The sequence below is a fragment of the Canis lupus genome, chromosome 12 (genome assembly GCF_011100685.1).
Source record: "Canis lupus familiaris isolate Mischka breed German Shepherd chromosome 12, alternate assembly UU_Cfam_GSD_1.0, whole genome shotgun sequence".
NCBI classification, from domain to species: Eukaryota; Metazoa; Chordata; class Mammalia; order Carnivora; family Canidae; genus Canis; species Canis lupus.
This window is the reverse complement of record NC_049233.1, coordinates 15,099,365-15,114,689: the sequence shown is the minus strand read 5'-3', so window position 1 is coordinate 15,114,689 and position 15,325 is coordinate 15,099,365. Positions and strand designations below refer to the sequence as shown.

Below are 15,325 nucleotides of genomic sequence, written 5' to 3'. Positions count from 1 at the left end.
CCAGAATCACATTTCCTTTTTAATAAAATGAAACCACCACACCTTTCAGGAGAAACTTTATTATAATCTTGTGTCATATGAAATACTTCCCAAATCAAACAGAATATTAATCAAATGTTTAACTAGACAGACAAGGCAAAGCTTCCAAAACAAAACAAAAATCTGAAGGAGTTTCTGCTTAATAAAGTAGGATCATATATATTAATATATATATTAATATATTTATATTAAATATAATAAACCTATAATTTTAATTTAAACACTATATTCAAAAGAAACAAAAACAAGGTTTTGTTTGTTTTTGTTTTTGTTTTTTTTGAAATTTGAGTAATGTGTTAGCAAACTGTCTAGCAAAATCCTCCTAACTGATTAGGAATATAACATATTTAAAGGGAGAAAAAGGATCCTAGGTCCATATATACAGCAACACCACTAAATACACTGCCTGGTCACCCTGAGATCTATTTTGTTTTGAACACATATCAAAGTTTTCAAAAATGACAGCTTCTTCTGATCACATGCTCTCAATTTGCTCAAATGCTCTGTCGGCCTGGGTGAAATGCCACTAGTTTAAGAGCAGCTTCTGAATGGCCACATCTATGGATCCAGCGTTAAATCTATATCACTTCCAGACCCTTTTTCTGGAAAACAAACAGAGAGAGAGAGAGAGAGAAACCTCGAGTTGAGAAAGAAAGAAAAATGAGAAAGTTATTCACTTGATAAGTACTACCACAACAAATCTAAGGTCCTCTCAAAATGGTGAGAATTATTCTTTGGAGAAATAGTCCTTCAGAGATTGTTTTTTCTTTCATTTAGTATTTTGGTTCTCACACTCTACCTATTATCAAATATCAAATCTAAAATAGTATAAATTTGGCACAGTATAAAATTGGCATATTTTATATTTTGTTAGAATGATGTTAGCCAAGCTGATAACCAAGTAAATCCTTTGTTCTCTTTCATTAGCATGTATTTTTCAAATATGATAGCTACCCTGAGCTGATTTCATTCTCAATGTACCTCAGTGCTAAGAACCAGTGTTCTACTTATGAACAAGATCACACAATAACCAGTTAACTTCAAATAAATTGAATCCTATCATGAGATAAAACTAAAAATCCAGAAAGTCCAAGAGATCATTTTTAATATATACAAAGATCATTTGAATATATGAGCTAATCAACACTGAGAAAATTCTTTAAAGTCCTTTGAAAATATAAATTTATCGAATTCACAATGTAATTTTCAAGATGATTTCAGTCAACAAATAAGCTTTCTTATGATATTTCAAGAAATCCTCTTCTTAGTTATATCTCTAGAAGCATATTTAACACTTTTAACAAAGAGATGTTTTGTTTATTTTTTTCCTACTTCTAACATCCAAGGAAACTGATAAACAATTTTTTTTGCGGATTCAGGATAATGGTGTTTTTAAGACTTAGCAAACTGGTGATAAAGTTATTTTCTTTTAAAAACACAAGTTACCTTCAGTTGTAGTATCATCTAATGACATGAAGTAAAGATCTTTTCCCACTGTTTGAAATATATTCTAACAAAAGGAACCTTTGGATTACTACCAATTCTTTGTTATAGACACAAAATGATAAAAATCAGAAAGCGAACCAGAGATAAACCAGAAAGATGGTAAAAATGAAAAACGTCTCCTTTTAAAAAGTATGACAATCTGATTTTATCATGAAGAATCACTCGAGTATATTTTCTAATCCTTCTAATACTCATTTCTCCAGAATATCTCTACTGGAGTATCCCACACAGAATAAAGTACCCTCTTCTAATTTTTAGCTCCCAAACCCCACAACTCTGGTGTCTGGTACCTTTTTCAAAGGGCCACTATCTGAAAACATTATCCATGGTGAGCCACAGACCCTTTATTAAAGACTTAATGAAGAAGGATATTTCTCCTATATTTCTTTCAGCAAGTAATAGCATTGTGTGGATGCATGAGGTCTATACATAAATGAATTCATGAGACACATTCTTACAGTGAAATGAAATCGCTCCAATGAAAAAAAAATCTTAAAAGAATGTAATCAGAAAGACTTCCAGATCACAATGCCTTGACATATCACCAAAGAAGTTATGTCTAACCTCATACCTTACAATATCCACTCTTTAAGCAAAACCAGCTCATTTGTAGACTCATATGTAAGAGTTTCTTTGAATTTGAGGAAAGCATCATTTCAATCATCAATTTCCGTCTCTTCAATGACTGAATTTTAAAAAGAAAAGCCTTACTCACTCATAAGCAGTCTCTATTTGCTAACTGATGTAAAGCCAGAGATATGTCTACTCTTTCATGAACACTTTAAGTTGTCTTGAACGGTTCTCTTCTACTTTGCAGGTATAGGGTAGTTTATCCAAATAGAATCTTATCTGTATCTATGCATTTGGCTGTGGATTCTTGAAAATCAATGAATGGAAAAGATGAGAATATAAAAGAAAGTTTTAGTAAATACTACTGCAACATAAATGAAGCAAGTTGTTATTTTTGACAAGTAAACAAAAACATGGAATATAAGAAGGCAGAGAGAGATGTCCAATGATTCATAGTGGAATATTTCAAATGGCCTCAATGTGCACCACTAGAAGAAATGGTTCAACAAGTGACTGACCATTCCTGTCATATAATATTATGCAACTATGGCCTTCTGGTTGCAGCCAAGGCAGGGTAAGACAACTATGGCCTCTTTGTGACACCGATTACAACTAAAAATTCTGGAAAGAATACAAAAAGCAACTATCTGTGGACCCTGAAAAGTAAATAGGTACAAGCAGATTGAGGGCCGAAGTAAAAAACAAAACAAAACAAAACAACAACAATAACAAAAACGGAATAATGACTCATATAACAGTGATGAGATTCACAGGTTTGGTTTTTTTTTTTCTTTCTTATTTTTTCTTTCTTCATCTCCTAGTTTTGTCCTGAGCCTAGACCAAGTCACAGCTGCCCAGCTGGGGAAAACAGCAAAAGTCTTAGAGAAATACCTTTTTCTAGCCAACAGATTGGGGGGAAAAGCCCCTGAATACTTAGAGAGTGGAATCGGTGGGAAATCTCTTCACTGTCTTTTGTTTTTCCCTTCTGGCTCTGTCCCGAGAGCAGCCCCACTTGCTGCCTGGGGACAGCCGTCGTAGGACAGGCGTATGAAAATCTGAGAGATGACTCTGGCCAGTGCAACTGGGAAAAGGGCCCTCTGATACCTGAAAGAGCAGGTTTGGGGGGTGGTTATTATTTTCTCTCTTGTTTCTTTGTCTGCTGCACTCCAGAGGCAGGCCCAGAGAAACCTTGGGAGGAGAGACATGATGAGTCTAGAGAAGCAAATAAAGAGGACTCTTGAGGCTAGAAAGTGTGGAGGCAATCTCAGAGAGAAAAGGAATTGGATGATGTGAACCCCTAATACTATATATGAACTGACAGAAATCCCAAGGTCAGCCCTGAGCTATGCATATGCAGAAGAGAACCAACTAAGCAAAGCAAAGTCTTTAATACCTGAACTGCTGTATAAACTGCTACCTAAGTCCCTGAGTGGCTTATGCTCTGGGCACCAAACACCATAGCAATGGCTCCAAAAAGTAAACTGAGGGATGCCTGGGTGGCTCAGTTGGTTAAGCGGCTGCCTTCAGCTCAGGTCCTGACCTTAGGGTCCTGGGATCCAGCCCCGTGTCAGGCTCCTTGCTTAGCATGGGGTCTGCTTCTCCCGCTGCCCCTCCCCACCAGCTCATGTGCTGTCTCTCTCTCTCTCTCTTAAATAAATAAAAATCTTAAAAAAAAAAAAAAAAAAGTAAATTGACACCGGAACTAACAAACATAAAAGGAGACAGAACTTGTGGTCTGAACCTAGCAATTGATAACCTGCTGAAACAAAAACTTCAACATTTTCTAGATTTTAACAGGATCAAAAGTTTTAAAACATAATATTCAAAACATTCAGGACAGAATCCAAAATTACTCAACATACAAAGAACCAGGAAAAGTTCGTTATTTTTCAAGGCAATCATTCAATGGCAAGCCTTGAGATGACCAGGTATTAGAACTATTAGAGATTTTAAAGAAGTTCAACAAACTCCAAACAGAATAAACTCAAATGCCCATTTTAATGGCATAGGCAATTGCCCATCCTATAATTTTAAGTGAAGAACACAGAATATAAAACTATATGCAGAATGAAATCAATTATGCTCAAAATACATAGACGGTATACTTATATTCCATATAAACAGAAAAAAATATGAAAGAAAACAAAACTGATCAATCTCTTTGTCTTGGATGGATGTATTACAGGTGATACTTTCTCCTTCTTTGCCATTTTTCCAGATTTTCTACATCAAACATATTATATAAAGGTCTCAGACACCAATTTCTTTCTCTTCTTTTTGAAATCTCTCCAAAAAATCGAAGAGTAAAACATTAATAACTAGTTCGCCCAAACGGATACTTGGCATAAAGTCCAGAATCACTGATTTTGTTCTGTTTTTCATTATTGTTATCCCAATATTAGTATTTTTTTTCTTTAATATTCTGAAACACAAGGGCTTTGGAAATGGTTTAAGTCACCTTTCAAAGTGAAAGACAGTGCTCTCATTAGTTAGTATACATAATTCCATACCTCAGATGGACTCTTATCCAATTTGGGTATACCATTCCAGACATTCTCAGGCTTCACTATCTCCTCCATACCATTTGAAAAGTTTAAAACCTGCATGAGAAAAAAAAAGTTAATAAAAAATGGTAGTTTCCAAAACCTGTAACTGATTTATGGACCATAGCAATTTTCAAATAAAATACCTCAAAGGCAATGAAAATAATTTTATTAAACTTCAATTTTATGTTTCAACTCAACAGAATTTCCACTCAACATATTGTATGCCTATGCCTAGAGAGCAAAGTTAGTTAAAAATGGTATCTCAAGAAGTTCCAAATTTTGTGGAGAAACAGGCCCATGAGCAGATCATTACAGTACAATGTACAGACTTCTGCAGCAAGAGAAATAGCAATATAAATAGAGATCAAGCCAAGGTTTGTTGGCTTTTGTTTTGTTTGTTTGTTTGTTTGTTTGTTTTGGTGGGAGGGGGAAGGTGAAGAGATGCAGAGATTTAGAAAATAAGGCTAGTGTATGCTTCCGGGAAGAGGCAGCACAAAATGAAAATGAAGTTGCAATGAAAATCTTTCAAAAATAAGTGAAAACTAACCAGTGTGGGAGGGGGATAAAATACAAGTGAATAGAACTGCATTATTAAATATACCGAAGGAGCCAAGTGGAATGGAATACACAGGAGAAATCAAGCAGTCTGATGTCCATCTAATACAAGGTACAAAACATAAAGCTGGAGAAGAATATGGACACTCAACCCTAGAGGACTCTCAGGTCCTCTAGAGGACTATGCCCTGTTAATGAGCTTAACATTCTTCTATCCTAGACTAGTGGTTCTCAAATTTTAGTGGTATAAGAATGCACATTCCTGGTCCTACCCCAAGAAACTCTGAATCAGCCAGCGAGGGCAAGGTCTAGGGATCTACAATTTAAGAAACACACCAGGTGAGTCTGATACAGGTGGTTTTCAGATCACAGGAGAAACAAAATCAGCTGGAAATCCCCAGGGAGTTTTACATACAGGCATGTCCTAGTTAGATTTGTATTTGACAAACTTCACACTGGTGGTATAGAGAATCGATTGAAGGAAGACTAGAAGTAAATCAAATAGAAGGGTAATAGAGTAATCTACTTGTAAATCTGCTTGTAAAACTGCTTGTAAAACCAAGCAGTGGCATTGAGTATAAAAAGGTTTAAGTAAGAGTTAAGAAGTGGAAAGTGTAGAATTTGGTGACTGATCAGATTTCAGAGGCAAGGGAGATGAAAGAGCCTAAGATGGCTTTTTGCTAGGACGCTGATGCATGAACTCTGAAATTATTTTTGCAGTATACCAGATTATCAGGGGGAATGATCCAGTAAACGTCTATTCAATTGCATTTTCTAGTCTGGCAGAGTTTGGTAAAGTTTCCTTAACAGTCTTTAAGTACATTTTGAGATAAAGTGCTTCCACTTCACTTACCCTTGTGCCTTCTTCAGCAATTTCCAGAATCTCACATTTGGACCATGTGTTTCTTAGACTTGACCACACAACACATTTGGATCCAACAGTAAATCCTTTCAGAGTGTAGGTGTTCTCTGGTTGAGCTGCCAAATTGAATAAAGACTCAATGCATACCTCTTAGTCCCTTAATGTTAAACACTCAAGCAAAGCATTTTCTTAATCTGCACTTAACTATTTCTATATAATCAACATGATGTATGGTCTGAGTCTATCCCTTTTCCTGGATTTTATTTTAAATTCTTCCAGTGCCCCTTCCCAATAAAATCTTTTACTGCTTTCTTCAAAAAAATACCACCATGATGTGATCTCTTTTTTAAGGATATAAATCTGATTCCTGACTTTGAAACTTACTCTTAAAAGCAGGTGATTGTTGCACAGGTGGTATAGTCAACGGTTACAACAGCCATTTCTTTAGCAAAGCAACATATTACAAGTTATCAAACATTCTTTTCTTTTTTCTAAATATTTTATTTATTTATTTGAGAGAGAGAGAGTGAGAAAGCAGGGGTGGGGGGAACAGAGGGAGAAGGAGAGGCAGACTCCTCACTGAGCAGGGAGCCTGATACGGAAGGGATCCTAATGTCTTGGGATCATGACCTGAGCAGAAGGCAGATGCTTAACTGACTGAGCCACCCAGGCACCCTAGCAAGCATTTGTATCACAAAGCTATTACTCATTATTAAAAATGTGGCAATGAGGACTAAAAATCTAGGGTAATGCTTAAATAAATACAGTATATCCACAGAATTTAAATATTGTGAAAGTCATATTTAAGGGATTAAAATGCAAGATTCAACACTATGATTTCTATTTAGTTTTTAAAACTGTATGTATAGACATACACAGGGTGAAAGACAATAGAAGCAAGTGCACTGCAGCTTTACCAGTAGTAGGATTATGGTGATTTTCATTCTCCCTATTGTTTTCTCTCTTTTGTATGATGGCTCAAATTGAACAACATAAAAACTGACTTATAAAAAGTCTAACACTGAGTAGTTAAGAAACCCTAAATGTTAGCCATTTCATGTAACTTTTACATCTTATTAAGCCAAGAAAATAACAGTGAATATAATTTATAAAAAAGTAAATGACAATAAATATTCTCCAGTATCTACTCACGGCTGTTCCCCTGTTTGGTTAACACAAGCTCCCTAAATCTAGTGTTTGTTTAGGGGTTTCTAAATCAATAGCAAGGTATCTTCATAAAAAAAGTTAAATTTGAAAACAGCAAAAGTGATTCCTATCATCAATTCATGCCAAAGTAGTGCTTTGCAAAGGAACACTGTTTTTTTTAATACTTACCAAAAAACATAACCTCTTGATTTTAAGGATTATGTGTTTACATTTTAAACATAATTACTTTTTGGAGATACTGATTTTAAGCATTCTACTTCTTAACATGATATTAACAATTCAGCATTTCATCCACCATGATTCTACACTGACTTCACACCTTAATCTCCCCACTTCTAAGATGCCCTTCACAAAATCCAAATCTGATTCTCGTATCAGTTTCTAATCTTTTCCCAAAAAAAATTAATTTAAAAAAACAAATAGGACAAAAAAATCATTATCTTTAAGACAAATACATACTTTTCAGTCACTGAGTTAAATAAAGTAAAAGAAATCACATACCTGAGATATGAAGTTGTAAAGCATCATGGTTCTTCCCATCTCTGGATTCTTCTTCAGAGAACAGAGTCAATGATGAAATGGCATCTCTGTTTTTATAATCTGTAAATTCTTCTTTGTATATATTCATCTCAATCTGCAGGTTGGGATCATGATTCTTTCCATGTAGATGCAATGATAACCTATGCTGGTCCTCGAAACATTCTACACAACTTGACTTTCCTGTGTCTTCAGCACACGTGGATTCTTGGGCTTTCTGACCAACTCTTAGAGACAAAGGGTTTATTTTGTCATCTAGACACAGCTGGGCTGTGGGTAATTCTAGTTCTGGCTGTTTCTCAGATTCACAGCTGAGGGGAAGCTGCACTGGGAATGGCTGCAGGGTGGCTTCGGTGTCACAGCCCTGGGGGAGCGGCACAATTGGAGGCACCAGGCCTAGCTCTTCTTTCTCTTCATCCCCGACAAGAGAATGCTGCAACTCAATGGATTCCAGTTCCAGGAACTCTTTTGATTCCTCATCAGGATAAAGGGGCACCTCAAGTGAGTTTAGTTCTAATATCTCCTTTGTTTCACTAGCCTGCGGTAATAACGCATTAAATCCTGCCATGAGGTATTTATCATCAAACTTTGCTTTGTCAACCAAATGGCACTCTATTTTTCTTTCTAGTACCTCAGGACCAATATTATCTTTGCATGGGTTTTCAAAAGCTTCAAAAATGTCATCAATGTCAGGGTTATAGAATTTACTTGGTTTGGTTTCAATAATGTTGAAGTCTTTTTCAACTCTTTCATCATCTGTCTGTGGTTCCACAGAGAGAGTTTTCTCTTGTCCAGCTTTACTACTTGGTTTCTTAAGTCCAACCTCAGGACTGAGGGAGCCAAGGGCTCCCTTTATCTCTGGGCATTTCTTTTCATAGGGCAGATCACTAACACCAATCTTAGAATATTTCTTCATTTTCTCATTAATACTTTTGCCTTTGCTTTTCAAGTCAACAATTGCTAAAGGGATGTTACAAACATCCCTTTTGATCTCTAATATTGTTATCTCCAACACATCTTCTGTCACTATTTCATAAAAGTAGTCATTTCCCTCTTGAGGGCACACACCTTCTGAAATATTGAATCCTGAGAGGCAACATGGAAAGGCTTGCATGGGAACCACCAAAAGTTCAGAAGGGATGTTCCAGAGTGCTTTGGGGTCCACACAGTCTTCGACGTTTCCAAAGTCTACAAGTCTGACGGATACGAGATAATCGTCACAAATACTGGTGATAAGTGCCCGATAATAATGCCCATCTTCTCTATATCTCACTATGCAAGGATCTCCAATATGAGGGCATGGGACACAACTTCTCCAATCTGTTACCTGCTCTCCAGCAGTTTGTACTTCTACTTCTAAATACTGAAGTTTCTCAGTATCGGCAAACTGACACCAAAAATATTCAGGCCCATCTATCACAGTGGCATAAGCTCTTATCATCTTCATCTTTGGCTTATACCAGTTAAGAAAGAGTGAAGTATCAATGTTGGTTTTTTTGACAGACTTTGAACAGGTACTTTTAATTATTTGATCAGAAAGTCCCACTTGAGATTTTTCACAGAAAGCATATCTGCTAATCATATCTTCTGCTATGATCCCATGTTCATCAGCAAGAATAACTTCCCATTTGTCTTGAAATTTCACAAATTCACATCTTATCTGAACCTCATCTGTCCTCTGGGAAAAGTACTGCATCATTTCCTTACATTTTAAAATCTCAGGTACCCGAAGTCCCCTCAAGGAGCAGTGAATGCACAATCCTGGTAACAGTGCATTAATAAGGTCAAGTTTACCTACGTTACTAGCATGAACCACAGAAACATTGCCATAATCTATAAATTGCACAGAGAGAAGGTCATTGGGTTGTTGTTCTCTGACCACAGCACGATACCATAAATTGTCTTCTGGAAAAATGGCACATATTACATCTTCTCTCTGCAAAGGTGGACCTGAATAATATTCTGGCCTTGCTCTAACATCATTTAATCTCTCTGAAAGATGAGTGATTTCAGCCTCATCTTCTGTTAGTTGAACATAGAAGTCTGAAAGGTCATTTATATGAGAAACATACACAGCTGTTTTAAAGCCAGGCATTATAACTTTCTGAGGGAACTCTGAAAATTTTAGAGGCAAATCCTTGTTAAATGAATCTTCTATGTTTCTCTCTGAAAGAGTGGCTTCTAGTTTTGTGGCTTTCAAAGGTGGCTCAGCAAAGCTTTCTCCTTTCTTTGCTGTTGTTAGTGGACACACTTGATGACCCTTATTTTCCCTAGAGTCCTGATATTGAGTGATTAAGTTTGTCTTGGTGGAACTTCGTAAAAGCTTGGTTTCCTTACATGCTGAGCTGACCTTAGATTTGTAGGATTCTCCCAAGATCTCCATACTGCACAATTTGTTCTCTGCTGATTTACTTAAATACTCTTTAGGTGACGATCTCATATTTTCCTTTTTTACCTCAAGGGTTTCAGTGACAGTGAGGAGTGCTTCAGTTTCTTTTTTTCTTGTCTCACCTTTGTAGCCAAGTAGTCCTAACTTCTCATTAATATTAGCATTAATTTGAATACTGTCATCATACAGTTCTATAATTAGTCTTCCATCTGGATCTTTTGCTACAACCAGAGCCTTCAATGACTTATCTAAAACAGTCTCTTGAAACCATGTTGTAATTTCTTCTGGTATACTATCAGGAATATCAGACAATGAACATTTAACAGCTTGCATGGGCAAAAGTAAGACATCATATGCATCATCAGGTATTGGAAGCAGATCATCGCTTGTTACCACATAAATGTTTCCAAAATCAACAAAAAAGACTTTATTTGGTTCTTTTTCTGTTATTATCCCCCTATACCAGTTTCCATCAGTATACTTGGCAAGGCACAAGGTTCCAGGGATCAAGGGAGATGTTTTTAAATTCAGCAAAACTTTACTTAATTGTGTGATATTATAGGACAACTGTTCTAAAATACTTGCATTTCTTCCCAGCTGGCAATAAAATGTCCAAGGGTCATCAATATGTGTTACATACACCAATTCTTCAGTTCCAATTTTCATATCATGTGTGGAATAGTAGTAAGAATGTAGCTGAACAGAGGACTCCAGAGGCTTCTGAAGTTTAACTGCTCTTGCAAGTTGCTTTTCTACCAAAAAATGGCATGCACTCTGAAAGGGTGTTAGCAAATCCACAACATTAAACAGTTCTTCATCATGTACTGAAGCCAAAGCAAATATCGTGCACTTTAATTCGAGATTGTCTTCCCATGCATTGTCTACAAATTCACTAAAAGCTCGTATGGCCTTTTCATCCCACACAAAAGGATTCTGACCAGTTGGCTGAATTAAATTATAAAGACTACACCGAAAAGCCTGAGCCTTAACCTTGAGAAACTCTTCACTAATTGAGTAAATACTCTTCACAGATACCATATCTTTGTCTCCATAATCTACAAACATTACTTTGACATGCTCAGCAGATTGTGACCCGCTAATCACGGCTCTCGACCATTTTCCATTTACTGTTCGTTTTGCCAAACAAGCGGGGGTGGTCCCCTGGTAAGGAGTAGCTGTACTCTTGCAGTAGTCCTGGATGTTGCACATCAGAGTTTTAAAGCCTTGAATGTTCTTGGTCAGTTGGCACCAGAAGTAGCCAGGGTTTTCGACATAAGACACTTTGACTTCTACGGTACTTCCAACTTTCAGCTCTCCTTTACAGGAGGAGCCTGGCTTCATGTCCAAGAAATTCTGTATAGGAGGAGAATGAACAGATAGTCTTTCCTCTTTATCCTGCACAACGAGTCCCGTTGGAGTATCTGTGATGACTGCCGTATCAGTCACAATTTCTGAAACAGGTGCAGTTTTATGGTCTCTCTTGGCTTTCTGTTTTACTTCTATCTTCTTGGCCAGAGATATTTTGTTATCCGCAGAGATAAAATGGTTTGAAACATGCCCTGGAGAAGGGGCACTTACGGAAATGGTTTCCTTTGTTTCAAATTCCTGATACTTGGCATACCCAGCTTGGGCCATTACCTTACTAATGTTTTCTTCCCCTGTTCTTGATTCATCAAGAATCTCAATAACATATTGATTATCCTGCCTGTCAAGGACATGGATAACTATTTCTTTGTGGAGCACAGTCTTTTTAAAAAAGGAAACTGCCTCCTGGCTCCAAGTTTTCCCCAAAGGCCAAATATCTGCCAGTGTGCACTTTAGAGCCAATACGGGTAGTCGCCTAAACTGAGGAAGCAGCATCCTCACGTCATACCAACCCACATTTTCCAAACTGCCACGGTCAACTAGGAACACATCGACACTCCTGTCATCTAACCTGGAGACCATAGCCCGATAATAGCCGTTTTCTTTCCATTTGACACAGCAAAGGTCGTCGGGCTCGGGTTTCAAAACTACCCCATCCAGCTTACTGGCTGAGGAATAGAAACTGCACATTCTTCTCATCAACTTGCTGAAGGTGCCTTTGTGTTTCCTCAACCTAACCCAAAACTCGGAAGGGTTTTTAACAAACTCTACCTGGGCGTCATAGAAGGCGTTTATCTTTAACCTGACTGATTGCAAGGCTGGGAGGGAAATCTCTTCACCCGCTTTTTGCGCAGGCGACGGCGACTGAAGAGCCGTTTCTTGTTCTTCCTCCTCCCCCTCCTCCTCCACTCCCTGGCTCTGAAGAAATCGGTCAGCCAAGCAACAGGACTGGACTCCGAATACACAATTCAGGTTGATCCCATCTTCTCCGTACAGGGTGACATAATAAACATGCTCGAAGGAACAGAAAAATTCAATCTTTGCGTTCACTGCCTGGCCCAGGATCAGTGCCTTCAGGTCACCGACCTGTGACCGAGACCAGCCTCTCCCACCGTCCCAGAGTCCATACAAAGCACAAGGGTAGGTCACCACGGGCATGCGAAAATACTCAGGCAGCAAGTAGCGGAGGCTGCTACAACTCACCAGCTCCTTCCTTCCGTAGTCTACATGGAGCACCTGGGCACAGCGCTGGGGCCGAAAAGTCTCAAGCAAGAGCGCTCTGTACCAATGTCCGTCCAACCCACAGGACGCACACGGAGAACCAGGCTTGTCTGGGCTCTCCTCCCGGGTGGCACTGGTCCAGTTGTCATCCCCCGTCCCCGTGGAACCCCGGTATATCTGGGCCATGCTCTCGGACACGCGGTGGATCTCCTGCGAGAGGCTCCGGAGCTGGCAGTGGATGCGGTGGGGGTGGCACACCTGGGTTACCACCACGGGCTCCGTGACGCCCAGCTGCAGCTGCGGGTAGAAGTAATCCAGGCCGGGCTGCTCCTGCTTGGGAGGGGCTCGCGACAGGACGGGGGCCCCGCAGCCCAGGCCAGCAGAGGCCGCCGTTAGGTAGCGCTTGAGCAGCGAGCGGAAGAGGCTGTGCGGCACCTGCCGGGCCAGGCCGAGCTCCTGCATCTGCTGGAACAGCGCGGGCACTTCTACAAGGACCAGGCGATGGAGCAGCAGCACGTCCAGCACCCGCCCGTGCACCTGCTTGCCCTGCAGCCTCCGGAGGAAGTCCACGGCCCTGGACGGCCAGTGCTGGGGCTCGCCCCCGCCCCCGCCCCCGCCCCCGCCGGCGGGCACCAGGCCGGCCAGCACGCAGCCCAGCACCTCGGAGGGCAGGTGGAAGAACTCACTGCGCCCCGGCGCCAGCGAGCCCGCGCCCGCCGTCACGGTGCGGCCCTCGTCCAGCAGGAAGACGCGGCTCTCCAGCGAGTGCTGGCTCACCACGCGGCAGCGGTGCCACAGGAGCCCCACCTGCACCAGGCACAGCTCGCCCGGCGCGGCCGAGGCGCCGCCCAGCGCCCCCGGGCCGCGCGTGGCCGCCGCCTCCTGAATCTCCCGGCTCAGCCGCACGTACTCCTCCCGCCGCTCGCCCACCAGCCCCCAGAGCTGCACCGGGACCACCTCGGGGTGCACGTCCACGAACGACACCCGCAGGGCCAGCGAGGCCCCCGGCGTGGGCAGCCCGGGCGTGGAGCACATCTCCGAGGCGCCCCCGCAGGCCCCGGGCTCCAGGCGCAGGCGGCCGCGAAACACGCCGGGCCGGGCGGCCCCCCCGGCGATGTGCTCGACGCCGGGCCTCGCCTCGGGGACTCGCGCCGACTCCTCCGACCCGCGGCAGGACCAACCGCCCTCGGCCGCGCCGCGCAGGAACTTGCAGCGCGCGGGGCGCCGCTTCCGGGGGGCATCGGGGGCATCCGGGGGCATCCGGGCCGCGGGGCGGTGGCGACGCCTGCCGGTTGGCGGGAGGTCCTCCGAGGGCCGTTCGGAGAGCCACGCGGGGGAGGGGCGGGGGCGGGGCCCGGGCGTGGTTGGGGGCGGGGCGGGGGAACCCGGGTGTGGTTGGGGGCGGGGCGGGGGCGGGGCCCGGGCGTGGTTGGGGCGGGGCGGGGCCGGGGACCCGCGTGTGGTTGGGGCGGGGCGGGGGCGGGGCCCGGGCGCGGTTGGGGGAGGGGCCCGGGTGTGTTTGGGGGCGGGGCGGGGGCGGGGCCCGGGTGCGGTTGGGGGAGGGGCCCGGGTGTGGTTGGGGGCGGGGCCGGGGTGTGGTTGGGGCGGGGCCGGGGCGGGGCCCGCCTGCTTCTCCGAGGGCCTTCCTCTCTGGAGGGCGGGGCGCCGGGGGCCAAACCCCCTAGTCCCCACCGAGCCCCGCGTGCCCCGTGCGCTGCGAGGCTTGGGAGACCCGCGGAGGAGATCTTGACGCGCCGGCTGCACGTGCCCGGGTGTTGGGGCCCAAACTCTCAGAGGCGCCCTGTGGGTGCCCTTTGCACCCCCCGGGGCGTGGGGGGAGGGGTTGTGACCCCTCCCACCTCCCCCACCAGCAGTTCCGGACCCTCTTCCGTGTCCCCGTGAGCTTACTTGAATGGAGAGCTGTTGTGTTACAATAAAGTATGAGTGTACATGGAGACTGTTAAATCTCTGCAATTACCTGTCTGAGTTTCTCCGCTTTTTGGCTTGCTTACCTAATGCTGGCTTCCCAACCTTGCAGGCATTTATTCTTTTACTCTCAGAGCTTGCACAGAGCCGGACTTAGAAAAGGTCTAGAGGAATGGAAGAAACAGGACTTGCTACTCTTGCTGTATCTGCTATGGCAGAGGACTTCTTGGCTGGACTCTTGTTCTGTTTCCCCATCTGAATCTTACTAAGGTAACCCTCAGAAGACTCCAGGTGAGAGGGAGCGGAATGGGAAAGTGCAGGCAAACCGTGAGAGTAGCTCGCAGAGATAGGTCTAGAGTAGATCTTTGTTCATTTGCAAGGTCAGACGCATTTGTGGGAGTTTCCCATGTCGCTCCTTCACATTTTGAAATATCATCAAATGCAATGTCGATAACATCAAGACAGTGCTCAATATAATCCTGGCCTAACAATGTAAATCTCGACATTTTTAATCTATCCCAGTTTCATGCTGCCAAAGGCGCTCCTGTGCTTTTTCCCCCTTGTTTAAGGTTTATTATTATTATCATTAAAGTAATCTCTAGGTCATGGGGCTTGAACTCAGGACCCTCAGATCAAGAGGCA

The 15,325-nt window shown here is 42.5% G+C and overlaps 1 protein-coding gene across 7 annotated transcripts; it reads right to left on the bottom strand.

Annotated features, from left to right (window-relative positions):
- Positions 1–294: 294 nt before the first annotated feature.
- On the bottom strand, positions 295–13,792 carry TDRD6 (tudor domain containing 6). Of its 7 annotated transcripts, none has more exons than XR_005367798.1 (6): positions 7,747–13,792; positions 6,070–6,194; positions 4,626–4,715; positions 3,220–3,327; positions 2,261–2,421; positions 295–641 (listed from the first exon to the last, which is right to left on the bottom strand). XR_005367798.1 is itself a non-coding variant. In XM_038554251.1 (5 exons), exons 1-5 carry the CDS (start codon positions 13,790–13,792, stop codon positions 618–620), a joined length of 6,393 nt encoding a protein of 2,130 aa, XP_038410179.1. In that variant the 3' UTR covers positions 295–617. The 7 variants fall into 7 exon arrangements, 5 of the variants coding, with proteins under 5 accessions (XP_038410179.1, XP_038410180.1, XP_038410181.1 ...); XR_005367799.1 differs by having other exon boundaries at positions 3,220–3,303; XM_038554251.1 differs by lacking the exon at positions 2,261–2,421.
- Positions 13,793–15,325: the final 1,533 nt, after the last annotated feature.

Excerpts from the sequence above, each read along its gene's own strand:
- TDRD6 (XM_038554251.1), bottom strand. The coding sequence starts at position 13,792 with ATGTGCTCCACGCCCGGGCTGCCCACGCCGGGGGCCTCGCTGGCCCTG. Across the intron at positions 6,195-7,746 it reads TTTACAACTTCATATCTCAG|CTCAACCAGAGAACACCTAC; the intron begins GTATGTGATTTC and ends TCAATTTGGCAG. Across the intron at positions 3,328-4,625 it reads TGGATAAGAGTCCATCTGAG|ACTCATCATGTCTCTCCTCC; the intron begins GTATGGAATTAT and ends TTGCTTCTCTAG.